Raw genomic sequence first — 13,358 nt, 5'->3', positions numbered from 1 at the left:
AGAGCTATAGCACGTGGTTTCATGATATGCCTCTACCGTGTTAAATGCATGCTGCCTATAGCTTACACCCTTGCTACCATGTTTGAAATATTACATAATGGTTACACACAATGGGGTCAGCTTTTGATCGCTGTATGAGGGCCTTTCGTAGAGACTGTACCGAGGGGGGCAGCACGCGGCATATTGCCGTCAGTTGGTGTGGGAGTTCACTCGATCCACTCTAAAACATGCACTTCGCAGCTCAGCTCACAGAGAGATGCTTCAGTGGCACGGCCGGCAGCCACGTAGGAAGGAAGGAGCTAGGAGGGAGCATTAGCGTGACAAAATAAAGCCAAGATAAACTGGACGAACACGTGATCATATTCCGCTAAATTTAGCCTTGCACCACCGCGCTCTGAGTACGCTATTCCGAAAAGACAACGGCTGCGTGAGCTACGTGCGAGCGAGCGCGTACGGCAGCCGCACGTAGAGGTCGCACTGGATGCCCCCGACGAAGTCAATAAATGCCTACGTATCAACAAACGACCGCAGTTGCACAAGCAATTCGGGAGAAACACGGGATCGAGTAGGCCAAGCGCAACGCCACGTGTCGGGGCGATCATTTCGAGAGAGAAAAATGCTCCACAGACAGTTATGATACGAAGGCGGGCTGAGCGGCGCAATGCTTCTTTGTTACTGTTGATTGCCATAGTACGCGTCGCGACAGCCTTCTCTTATCCATCACCACCCGCGCGCCAATGTAAGAACTCGAGGTCATACGTTGTGGGCCGCGTCCGCCGCTCGCCACCCTCTGCTTTCGCGGTATTCTCTTTGATAGCATTACTGCCGCTCAAGATACGCCCCGGGCCAATCCGTCGCGAAGGCTTGTCGACGCTACTCTCGTCCGAACATCCGAGGCGCCAGGAGCTCCCGTGCATCTCAGCCCACAATGCCGGATCTCAGAGGAAAAGTGGCCCTGATAACTGGTATGTAAACGATGTCTGCTGCAGCGGGCCGTTGTAAATCGTCGGTAAACGAACGCGCGCTACTCCATCACGAGAAGCACTGCGTGGAACTCAGTTCTTGTAATCCATGCGCATGATTTTAGAAAGCGACGAAAGCTACTAAGTTTAGTTGTAACATTCTCACTCTTGCGTTTTGAACCGCTGCGTTTCCTTGCTAGAATGGATTGGTCTGGGTGTAGCGTTGCAAGGCTATCTAATGGCCAGCAATGGTCGCCGTAGTGACAGAAGAATGTGAAGATGAGCATTTTTTGTGGGAAGTCACTGCTCCCGGAAATGGAATATGTTGTCTTGCGATGAGGATGGCTCCTTCTAAGTTGCGTTGATACAGCTGTGGCGAGTGCGATACACAGTTCGAAAAAAAAAATCAAATAAAACGCCGCGAATGCCCATGAATTACCCGTTACGTTTTTCATCCAAAAGCTCGCTGGAATATAGAGCGCTGCCGTTTTGCGTAACTAATGATGGTGAAGCTGATGATGACGACGACTTATGGTGCATATTGACGCAAGGGCCATGTATTGACAAAGAGCGCCAAGACTAGTGGTGCATAACTGGGGCCTAATCTCCAGTTCTTATGTTCGAGGTGCCCGCAGGAAGTGGGACCAAATTACGACACCGTAGATGAATTACCTGCCCCGGCGGGCCTTTTTGCAACAATAATCAAAATAATTCATTCGCAAATAAAGTAACTACACTCGTCATTTTTTTGTAACAAACATTATGACATATGTGTAAATTGGACAGCTAAAGGAAATCGTGATATAAGACTAGTGCCTTTCTTACATCTGCAAACGGCCGTGTATATCATTATAACCGCAGTCAAATTTTTCGTTTAATTTGGAACATTGGAACCGCGAAGCGCCAATCGGTCTTAAATCGTAGGAAGGGGGAAGCTTTACGTCACCTTCGTTTTATGCCAACCTACTTCGTCGCACAGGAGTTGGAGGACGAGCCACGCTCGTGGTGCTTTGTACTTGATCACTTAAACTGAAATAATAATTTGACGCCAGTTCTTCCGGTGTACGTGGCGACAGTGAAATGCGGAAACACAAGATTAGACTTTTGCAATGATTAGATTCAGCTTTCCAACACAAACATGTGCTCGAAAAGTTCAACACTAAGAAGACATTTCATTTATGTAATTTATTATTGACTGAATTTCTTTTTTTTTCAGATACTGCCCACCTCAGCGTATAATTAAACTCTAGTGACGTAATACTAGTAAATTACGGAGCTTTTTTTTTCGAAAAGTATTCGGCGTAAAGAAAAAAAAACGCGCTATACGTAAATATATAAACCGGGTAACCATATTTTATGGCAAATCAAATAATATATTTTAAAATATGGCTCTGCATATTTCAAAGATCACGTCCTCGCTTTTCGTACCTCTATGTCGGCGCGGACTAGACGGTCCAGCAGTAGCCGCCGCAATCCAATTAGTAAATAACTGAAAAAAAATTGTTAGTCCTTATGCTTTAAATGCCCGTTTTGCAGCAGCAGAACTGCTGCTGGATGAGGCAGGAGTTGAGGGCAACTTTGTCATCGTCAGCAGCCTACTTCGATGTCCACTGTGGGACGAAGGTCTCTTCCAACAATCTCAAATCACTCCTGTTTTGTGACAGCTGCTTCCATCTTTTGCCTGCAGATTTCCTCATTTCATCACGCCGCCTCGTTCTCTGCCATTTGTTCTTTACTCCGCTTCCGTTGCCTTGGTTCTGCCCTACGGTTCTATCGGTTCTGACCTACGCAATTGCATAAGCTGCCAGCTCCATTGTTTTCCTCATCAGAACCACGTCCGGGATTTGAAAAAGATATATTAAATGCAAAGATAACGCTATGCGTTTTGAAGACGCACATCAAACGATATTTGCCTTTTTTTTGCGCTCCGATTCCCGCACGGTGCACAACAGCTCCGGAATCGCCACACACGTTTTTCCCGACGCGGTCGTAACGCGCGGCAGCTCACTGCAGTGACCCACTAAGGCATCCGATCCATCGGCGCGCGCTCGCGCCGCAGGTGACGGTGGGTAGCCGTGACATGAGCATCGCCAGGTATTTGATGTGATGCGCGCACAGCCGATCAACTCTGCGACGTACGGAAACCACGTCGCGACGGGAAGCGTCACGTGGGCATAGTGCATCCGGCGTCCTACGAGCGCCTCGCTTGGGTATCGAAGCGATAGGAGGTGAATTTGAATAGAGGAATATCTTAACGAGGGACGTCGCTTTTTATTGTCGCGTGAATTGCTTTCGCATTCCCCGGCGACCTTCTGCAATAATGCGTTCGCAATGTTGGCGGCATTCACGCCAGTAAGTAAAAAGTTCTCAATCAGCTTATGGTGGGTGGAGACATTCAAAGTAGCATCGAAGAACTGCAACCAGAGTAGCCATGAACATGGTTCTGCGTTTGAAATTTTTAATATGGCATGAATTATTGTTTGCTTGTCTGTGAAGGGCAAAATATTTCAAAACCCGTTTTCGCGTTTGTTGTTTCTATCAGTGCAGATACTTGGACTTGTCGGTGTAACACTTTACAGTTTTTGTTATAGCGCAAAAAGCGCAAGGGCGTAGAACAGAATGTGGACTCACACAGCACTAACTTCCAAGAACAGTTTATTTTCGGGACGGATGCCCCTTTTCTTTTATAGCCTCAATTCTTCTCGCTTTACCAGGTAACAGAGCAAACGGCAGTACACCACACCTGCAGACTAGGCAAAAGCTATTATGTTAAACGCATGCGCAGGAATTCCAACTCCATCTTTGATAGTGACATGGACGATTGGCTAACACGAGCATTGCTAACTTCTTCAATGGGAGCACATTCATTTATGAGACGAGTTAATTCGCATTTGCTTCTCCCGATAATACCTGCATCTTCAAATCGCGGAACTCATCCGCACTTATGCCAATGCATTGCGAGGCAACCATCCGGCGAAGGCTCGTCAACTATATTGGAGTGCTCCCTAAGTGCTCCCTTGCAGTGCATCTGCCGGTTTGTCCGATATAATCCTTTCCACAGGACAATTGAATTCAGTGAATAACACAGGTCCTGCAGTTAACGTACCCTTTTTTGTGCTGCTTTATGCACGCGTCCTTTGTTATACTATACGGTCTTTTTTTTTTTGCACACAACCTGATAAGCTTGTTTGGAGCAGTGAATGCAACCGCAACCTTATCACGTAGTCCTATCGTCTTCAGGTTATATGATAAGCACTGGATGCATGAAATTACGGCAAAGCCTTTACTTTTAACAGACCCTGCGTTGGCTGACGTCGAGAAACCAGCCTCTCCTGACTGCGTTGCTTTGAGCAGCGCTTAAGCAAATGACACAATCAAATTGTTCTGAAAACTAGCCTCACTCAACCGCGCTACCTGTTGTGGAAAAGTGGAAGAAATTAAATGCGGGCACGACTTCTTTAGTGCATTGTTCAAACACATTTTCGTTAAGCCCCTTTTAATAAGCTTGGAATGAACAGAACTGTACGATAAAAGAGGCTCATTAGCTCTAGCACCAGCATATGTGATCGTAAGACAACACAAATTGTAGATCGAGAAATCAGATATTCCTGTCTATGGGCATTTAGAAGGTCACATCAAGGGGACCAAGACACTCACAAATTATGCTTGTAACACCCTCACATTCTTTTTGAAGTCAATGTGAAGTGCAGTCAAGTAACAAAAGGAAATCACCAGCATATTGGAATCCCTGTAAACTGAGGTTGCCTTGAGCTTCTCTGAGAAGACTCTGTCTACTTTTGCAAGATACAGGTGACTGAGTAGGGGTGCCAAAGAAGACCCGATACACACGCCTTGTTTCTGAAGAAACGGAACATTATTCCGCTGGATAAACGTTGAGGTTAGATATTGCTTGAGCAATGCTAAGAAATCAGAACAGAAGTTGCGGCTTCATTGCAAAACCACACTGCACCAAAATCTTCTATGCTTCCTTCAGCTCAAGTTAACAGGCCAGATTGAGGAATAGACTAATAAAGGGCTTTTATGTCAGCCGAGAATACGTTTAGCCCCATGTCAGAGTGCATATTAACAAATTCTAAAGCTTGGTCGGAACTCTTCACAAAGGAGGGGTCACTAATGTAGAGGAGATTTAGTGTTTTTAGTAGGTAGGCGGCTATTTCCTTCTGCCTGGTCAATTTCCCAGACACAATTACCCTGAAGAGGACGTTACTTTTGTGTGCCCCCGCGCTAAAGAATACCTCTAAACACTTCCCGCTGTTCTTCTCACTGCTTTTTACAACCTTATCCAGATTCATGTTTGCCATTTCCTGCTTTTTTTTTCATTAATGCATCTGCCGCACAAACCGACAGACGCAATAATGATAGGCCTAGGGAACATTCCAATAAAGTTGAGAAGCCTTCGCCGTGTGGCTTCCTCGCACTTCATTCTCATAAGTGAGGATGGGTTCTGTGATTTAAAGATACGGTTATTATCGGGATACGCAAATGCGAATTAACACGTCTCATCAATGAAAGTGCTCACATTGAAGAGTTTCGCAATGCTTGCGTAGCCAATCGTCCATGTCACTATGAAAGAATGAGTTGGAATGAATGAGTTGGAGTTGAACATAATAGCTTTTGCCTAGTATGCAGGTGGAGTGTGCTATCATTGGCTCTGTTACCTGGTCAGCAGACACGTGTTTAAAAGCGAGAATTGAGGCTATAAAAGTGGTGTCCATCCCGGAAATAAAATGTTCTTGGAAGTTAGCGCCCGTGTGTGTCACTATTCTCTACTTTGTCCTTGTGCTTGTTGTGGTACTAGAAAAACTGCGAAATGTTATTTTTAAGCGTGGTTTGATCTACAAGAGGTGCACAAATATAGCTTTTTTTCTTCGTAAGTACATGTTGTATAGGTTTTTATACTTTTACACAAACAGGTGACGTGGCATTCTACAAAAATGAAACTTGAAAGAATGTTGATGCATGAAAATTTGAGCAAAATATTCTTTTTGTTTCGTTATACTACTTCAGGTGCTTTTTCTGTGTTCACCCATTACACTGCGGATACTCATTCTAGTTCCGAAGTTGTAGCAGTTACTAGCATGTTTACAATGTTTCGTTCACACCCCCCCCCCTCCGTTTGTCTCTTTTTCTTGGTGTGGGGGGGGTGGGGGGGGGAGGAGAAGGTACACATGTCTGCGGATATCGCATTCAGAGAAAAACACTAAATATTATGGTGCCAAACTGCTTCATTTATTAAGACAGCCCGAAATTACAGTATTTTTTAGATGAAAATTGCGTAATCGTTCTCTCACTTTCTGGGGTCCTTACATTGCTGCTGTGCTTCGAATTTCAGTCCCTGCTACGCTTTTAGACCGGCAGCAAGCGAGGGCCTGGCAATATTATTTAGCCTCTGATGAAGCCAAAGACTTCAAAACTTAGCGGCATAAGCATGGCCTACATTAGCTCCAAATATATACTTTTTGAAGAATGTACTTTGTTCCGCGCAACCGCAAAACACGCACCTAACGTTTTTGAGCACTTCTAATAGCCAAATACAAGTTCCCTGTAGAAGAAAGAGAAAAGAAAAGGCGAGACACAACTACCTAGCTCTGATGTAGCAAAGAACAGGCACTTATACGGCGTCATGTTGAAGTTAATGTTGTCTTGTGCTCACATGCTATCGCTCATGTCACCAATTTCCCATTGTTACCTTGTGGTACTGATAAGGTAGCCATCATTGATGTGACAACCTAAGCAAGTGTGAACCAACTTGCAGAAGTTATGTCCTGAATTTGCAGGGTTGTAATACGGAATACATTTTCTAGAAGTTAAGCTATACCCAAGAGCTAACGGGATCTTTCCGTCTCTTATACTATGGTCCCTTCTTTCGCTTGACAGGCGCGTCATCGGGCATCGGCGAAAGCACCGCTCTACACTTTGCTTCCCTCGGTTGCTGGCTATCGCTGACTGCTCGCAACAAGGCGAACCTGGAGAGGGTGGCTGAAGCTTGCTCTCAACAGGGGATTCCTCGGGACAAGGCAAGTAGTGGCGTTGCCAAGCTCCGTCGGTTTACGTCGCTCGTGAAGCCGAGACACTGAGGCGACTAAGAAGCAACGGCCAGCGACAATAGCGCCGAGATTTGGCGACCACACGTTTAAGTATATTGCAAGGCCTTAAACAACAAACAGAACAAATCACAAGCGCTGAAATATATACATGCACGTTGAGTGATCTTATTATTAAAGTATCGACACTGCAATCGCAATCGCGGCACCGCAATCGCGATTGGCGGAAACCTACGAAAATCACTAAAATACCTCTTCTTTTCTTTAGCCCCCAATACAGTTCTTCGACCCGCTCCCTCACAAGACCTCCCTAGCGGTGCAAGTTAACCAGTGAAAAAGAAAGGAAAGAAGGAAAAAGTGGAGAAGGAAAGACAGGGAGGTTAACCAGTTTAGCTTAACCGGTTTGCTACATAGATGTACGTTAAAGTATCCATGAATCAGGGCTTGTAGTTCTCAAAGAAGAAAACTAGATTTTGAGGGAATTTTTTCTATTACTATTACTTATTTAGCCTACGCTGTTAATTTTGCATGTACGCACGATTTTCGACTCCATTCGTTTCAAGCTGTCTCGAAAAGGGCTCGCGGTAATGTCTATTACTGGTATACGCCATGGCATCCTGCCGTACTGGACGTAAGGACTGTAAATGAAGCCTCCCTGTTATTTGCATCTTTCGCACATTCAGCCTTTCTTCCGGACATAGATAGCGCATCCATAGGTTGCGTCGGGGAAACAAGAAAGGCCGCTAGATTTTCCACGCACATTGACACGATGAAATGACAGATGCAGCTTGAATACCACATTGCAATCCACTTTAAAAAAAAGCAACCTCGTCGATTGTATCACAAGGAGAACGCTGGGCTCCCTGCGTAGACTGAATCAGCTGGACAACGTGAATGACTGGTATCCACAACCGTAGAGATCGTGTCACCAAAGGCGGCTTTACATGCGATGTTGAAATTATTATAGGAAACAGTGATTTCGCTATAGGTATAATGTCGATCGTATCCTATAATTACTTCACGGCCACCGGTGCCTAAGGAATGGACATCAGAAGGTCATTACTGAAAGCCAGTAATGTGCGCACGCTGAGCGGGGCAAAACACAGGGCGACATATGGTCCAGTGAAGCCGTCTTCAAGTACGTGAACTGCCACGCTTCTGCCACGAACTTGCACGAACTACGAATGGCTGTCCAAAAAAGGGAATAAAAAGCTTTCGTATCGTCAAACCAGTGGCTACGACGAAACGAACCACAGATAAGTGCCTAAAACAACCAGGGCTGCGCCGCTATCTTGTACACACTTGAAAAGCCGACGTTCCGTTTCGTATCACTTGATTGTTCTAGGCCCAGGCCCAGGCCAATCTAGGCCGATCGTGTGAGGTGAAACCAAACATCGGCTTTTCGAACGCGTGCAAGATAGTGGGCCTGGCTTTCTAGATAGCAGCCCTGACCTTCTAGACTGAGTGCTGCTTCTGCGAAGCAAACGTTTACTTTCGCCATCCTGCATTCCACTCCAGTGCCAAGCACAGCAGGCATTTATGGCGGATCAAAATGCAGAATTTGGGGAAGGCCAACTGCTCAAAGTAATAGCCCGTACTTCATGCGTGCGTGGTTTGCCACGGAGTCGCGGCGCACTTCTACTACTCTAACCCACAGACACCCTTGCTCATATCTGACACCAATTGGAAGTTTGCATGTCATAACCCTGCTGCGATCACTAAGAAAAGCTGACCGTGTGTTTTATTGTAACCAACACACCAGGTCAGCTTAAAGTTCAATACATGCACTGGATTGAACTTTACTGGACGTTCAAGCAAAAAAAAATGGTTAGGAAGCAAACATCCCTTCGAGTACAGAAGATAAGCGTCACAATGGAGATCGCACGGATTGTTTCCGCAGATGCAGGGGAGCTATTTTCGAACAGCTGGAAAGGCCCGACGTCTTTCACATTTCAACATGCTGTTGATTTAGCGCACATGTGCATCTCGTAGCTGTGTCTCTAGAGGCTCTCTCTCTTTTTCACCGCTTCAAAGCGAAGCTTTCCTTGCCAATTTCCTACGCCTTCCTTACCAATTCGCATAAGCTTGTATTAGAAGTAGTGCAGACCAAGGAGGTTACACCAGGCGATGTACGTACATGTAGATGTAAGCTGCCACACAAACGCGCCGTAGTCGTCATTTCTACATGCGAGGCTTACGTCACTTTCTTCATCGCCGTTATTTATATTGTAAAATAAGGCACTGGTTGGGCACAATTCATAAGAGGCGAGGGTTAGTATAAACAAGTTCTAAATAAATGACAAAAGGCAATAAAACGCAGCAGTTTGAGGAATAGGGACGACCGACTTGAAAGGCTATGCGCACTTTAAGCCGCGCACACCACAGACCTACCAAGAAGTGTTCGGCATTATTATTATTATTATTATTATTATTATTATTATTATTATTATTATTATTTGTTATGAAAACGAACACACAATGAAGAGAGAGGAAAACAGGGAAGGAGCAGGCTGGCAACTGTCACTGCGAGGGGCACGAAGCGTGCCTGCTCTTTACGAAGCAGGGGATGAAAAAAAAGCATGTCGCCTCAATGGCGGCTCATTTCGAAGCGGCGAGGCAAGAATTGCATCACGTCATAGGAAATTTTTGTTCAGTCATTTCTTTCTTTCCTCCCTAACCCCGACAATGAAAATGGCTAGAGCAGCTTTGGCGTGAAGGTAACATTGTATAGGTAACAGCTATTTTCTTAACCGCTCCCTTTCTTAGTACTTAGTCGGCGCTGTTTATGGTATATCCACTAACAGCGCACCTATTGCCTCATAAGATAAATGAGCCAACGTTGCATCAGTAGCAGCTACTCTATCATTTTAACTTACTACACGCTTTATTGCTGCCTTTTTCAATCCAAATTTATTTCTCCTTGATGGAAAGGAGGTAGCAGCCGCATAAAAGATGCCCTGACTGATGAGCCGCTTGACGGTGGCGATGACTCGATTCTCTGACCGCACTGGACACACTTGCAGCCAACCATGCTACCCACATACACCTAATAAACAACACTAAGTCTTAACGTATCACTTTACATGGACACATATGCATATTCAGACATTTCCGTTCGATAATTTGTACAGAGGAGAAGTAGCGAGCACCGTGGAGGCAGTCAAGGGCGTTATCAATCCGAGGTAGGGGATACACGTCCTTTTTGGTAACTCTGTTAAGGTGCCGATAATCCAAGAAAAAGCGCCATGAGCCATCCTTCTGTTTTACTAGTACAACAGGTGACGCCCATAGACTACATGACGGTTCCATAATGTTCTTCGCAAGCATTTCGCCAACTTCTGCGTGAATAACATGAATCAGCCGGTGACACTCGATATGGGCGGCGATGAATAGGAGGGGAATCGCCGGTATTAATGCGATGTTTAACAGCTGTAGTTTGGGCGAAAGGACGATCGTTAAAGTAAAAAACATCGCTGTGGGAAAACATTACGCGGTAGAGCGCACGAGCGTGCTAGGACGGCATGTCGGGCGTAATCATTTTCTGAAAGTCGGCGATGGCACAACTTGGCGGCAACGATGGTAGAGGAGGATCGGCTGAATTATCGTCTGCTGCAATAGGTGCTATTTAATGATCCTCGAATCAGCAAAGCTGGGCCAGAGACATCCCGCATGGCAGCACTTGTGTCGTGAAGCCAAAATTGACCACTGGCAGGCAGACGCAATTCGCCGTAATAGACAAAACTGTATGAAGTACTGTGATCCCGTGTATAAGGAGGACGTCTTGCATAGGAGCCGCGATGTAGTGACCGTCGGGCACTGGCGGGGATGACACTAAGTCAACGTAAGTCAGTGCCGAAGGTGGCAAGCGAACGAAGCCGACGGAACTGAGACGAATGGGGTGTGGTTCAGCGGGATCCGGAACAGGCAGGTCAAGGCGGAGAGTACTGGCGGAACAATCGATGAGAGCAGAATGTGCGGAGAGGAAGTCTAAGCCGAGGATAATGTCGTGGGGACAGTGGGCGATGACTGTGAATAGCACGATTGTGAAGTGAACGGCGAAGGAGACACGGGCGGCACACATACCAATTACGGGGCTTGTTCGGCAACCGGTGACACGGACAACAGGCGTCGTGGCGGGCGTGATTATTTTCTTCGGGCGGTTACGATGGTCAGCGCTCATTACCGACAAATATGCCCCTGTGTCTATACAGCAGATACAGAAACACAGTTGACTTGCACGTCAAGAAGGTTCAGATGAGTGCGCAACGTCAGTAAAGGATTTGGCGGCGTAGGGAGCAATGCAGCGTCACCTCGACGCACTGCATCATCTAGTTTTCCGGCTGGGAGCGGCGTCCGAAGGGAGTCGGCGAAAAGGAGTGACGGGGCTGGGGAGAGCGAGATTGTCGTCGTTGGGGCGAAGGTGAACGAGAATAGGGGTGGCTCGGCGCAGGAGAATCAGTGGCGGCATTATCGGAGCGTGCGGCATAGGGACGAGAAGGGCTACCTGAGGGCCAAGAGTAGACAGTATAAGCAGACCAGGTCGGCGAAGTCCAGCGACTGCGGCAGTGCCGAGAAATGTGCCCGATTCGACGGCAGTGAAAACAAATGGGCTTGTCATCAGTGCGCCATTGAGATGGGTTGCGGAAACGTGGTGGGTAAAAAGATGCGGGACGGGGCGGCATCGAAGAAGCCGGGCGGGTATCAGGGCGATGGGCCCAGCAGATGGCGTGAAGGCCCATGTTTTAGAACTCCTGGCGGACAACTGCCTGGATCAGGGAAACCGTGACTGCAGATGCGTTGGTGGGGCTGTAGTCGAAGGCAGCCGGATAGGTGGCCTCAATCTCACACCGGACGATCCTTGTAATATGGCCAGTGTTGTTGGGATGAGGAGCGTCGGCACAGGAAGATGTCGCTGGGGTGTTGGGCATACGGGCAAACTGCTGGTCGATACGTCGGCTTTTAGCGAGTTCCAGGCGGCGGCACTCTTTTAATACTGCATGCACCTTCGCCACGTTGTTGTATACGAGCAAGTTGAAGGCGTCATCGGCAATGCCTTTGAGGATGTGGGATACCTTGTCTGACTCAGTCATGTGTGCGTCAACTTTGCGGCACAGAGCCAAGACGTCCTGAATGTACGTGACATAGGGCTCTGTTGACGTGTGCACACGGCCTGAAAGCGCCTTCTGCGCGGCAAGTTGGTGACCGTAGGGGTTGCCGAACAATTCTCGGAGCTTTTGCTTAAGCGAATCCCAACTGGTGAGCACATCTTCGTGCGTCCGAAACCAAACTCAAGGTGTGCCACCGAGGTAAAAGACTACGTTCGCGAGCATGATAGTAGGGTCCCATGGGTTATTGCGGCTGACGTGTTCGTACAGGCTGATCCAGTCCTCGACGTCTTCCCCATCTTTGCCCGATAATACGCCAGGATCACGGGGAGCAGGGAGAGTGATGTAGGTCGTCGAAGTGGCAGCACGTGTCGGAGAGGGCTGAGTCGAGTTATCATCGCCGGGAGCCATGAAGGAAGGCTCGACGTATCGTCCACTTCGAAGCTCCGTGACGAGGTACAGGGAACGTCCACCTCCACCAGATATGCTACGTAAGAAGGCGCAGGCGAGAAGCTATATCCAAGTATGCTTACAACGTAATGCGCCGCACATGATTAAGAGGCAGCAGCCCGCGCTAGCTGCCAATCGTCGTCGTCGTCGACTGCTCACTGCTCGCCTCTTCATCAATGGAAATACTATTCCGTAGCACTATAGTGGTATTGCGTACAAATAAACAAGAGAAATTGCTTACCAGAATAGCACGTGACGAATTACGTGTAATTGATTACTTGTAACGAATAACATTTATTGGTAGTTTTATAATTAATGGATAACTTTACTCGGTAACGCTTATCGTATTTCAGTTACTTTTTTTCAGTAACCAAATACCTGTAACGAGTCACTTTATTGATCAGACGAGTGATGACAGGCGACGAATCTTTCAAGGCCCAAACTTGGCAGGAACTGAAACCCGTACGTGGTCGTGTCAGGCAGCAGCCTCGCCGTTGCGCATGTTGAGACGGACGAATTCGGGAGCTCGGTATTTGTTTCCCCGCTTTGACAAGCTTCACCAGGATGTCAGTTGACGATTTGCACGAGCACTGCTATGTCTCGACCCGCATGACCACATCGAACGCCGATGCTAGGAAATCAACTACGGACGATTTCTTCAGCTTTACAATGAATCTACCAGAAGCGCTTTCTGCAAATCCCAGCAAGACCAAGGTGATTCGCTTCATAGAGATCCCAGATGTTAGCATTGTGCCGTTCAACAACCGCAGCCATTT

The 13,358-nt window shown here is 47.1% G+C and overlaps 1 protein-coding gene across 2 annotated transcripts in view; it reads left to right on the top strand.

Annotated features, from left to right (window-relative positions):
- Window positions 1-349: 349 nt before the first annotated feature.
- LOC135900991 (glucose 1-dehydrogenase-like) overlaps window positions 350-13,358 on the top strand; it is a 43,398-nt gene continuing 30,389 nt past the window's right edge. For both annotated transcript variants that reach the window (XM_070532962.1, XM_065430616.1), the window contains exons 1-2: window positions 350-965; window positions 6,861-7,000. In XM_070532962.1, coding sequence (XP_070389063.1) covers window positions 929-965; window positions 6,861-7,000 — 177 coding nt within the window. In that variant the 5' untranslated portion in view covers window positions 350-928. The remainder of the gene's footprint in view (window positions 966-6,860; window positions 7,001-13,358) is intronic.

The sequence above is a fragment of the Dermacentor albipictus genome, chromosome 2 (assembly GCF_038994185.2).
Source record: "Dermacentor albipictus isolate Rhodes 1998 colony chromosome 2, USDA_Dalb.pri_finalv2, whole genome shotgun sequence".
In the NCBI taxonomy this organism is placed as follows: domain Eukaryota; kingdom Metazoa; phylum Arthropoda; class Arachnida; order Ixodida; family Ixodidae; genus Dermacentor; species Dermacentor albipictus.
Note: the sequence above shows the minus strand (reverse complement) of the source record. Positions and strands in the feature narration are given on the sequence as shown.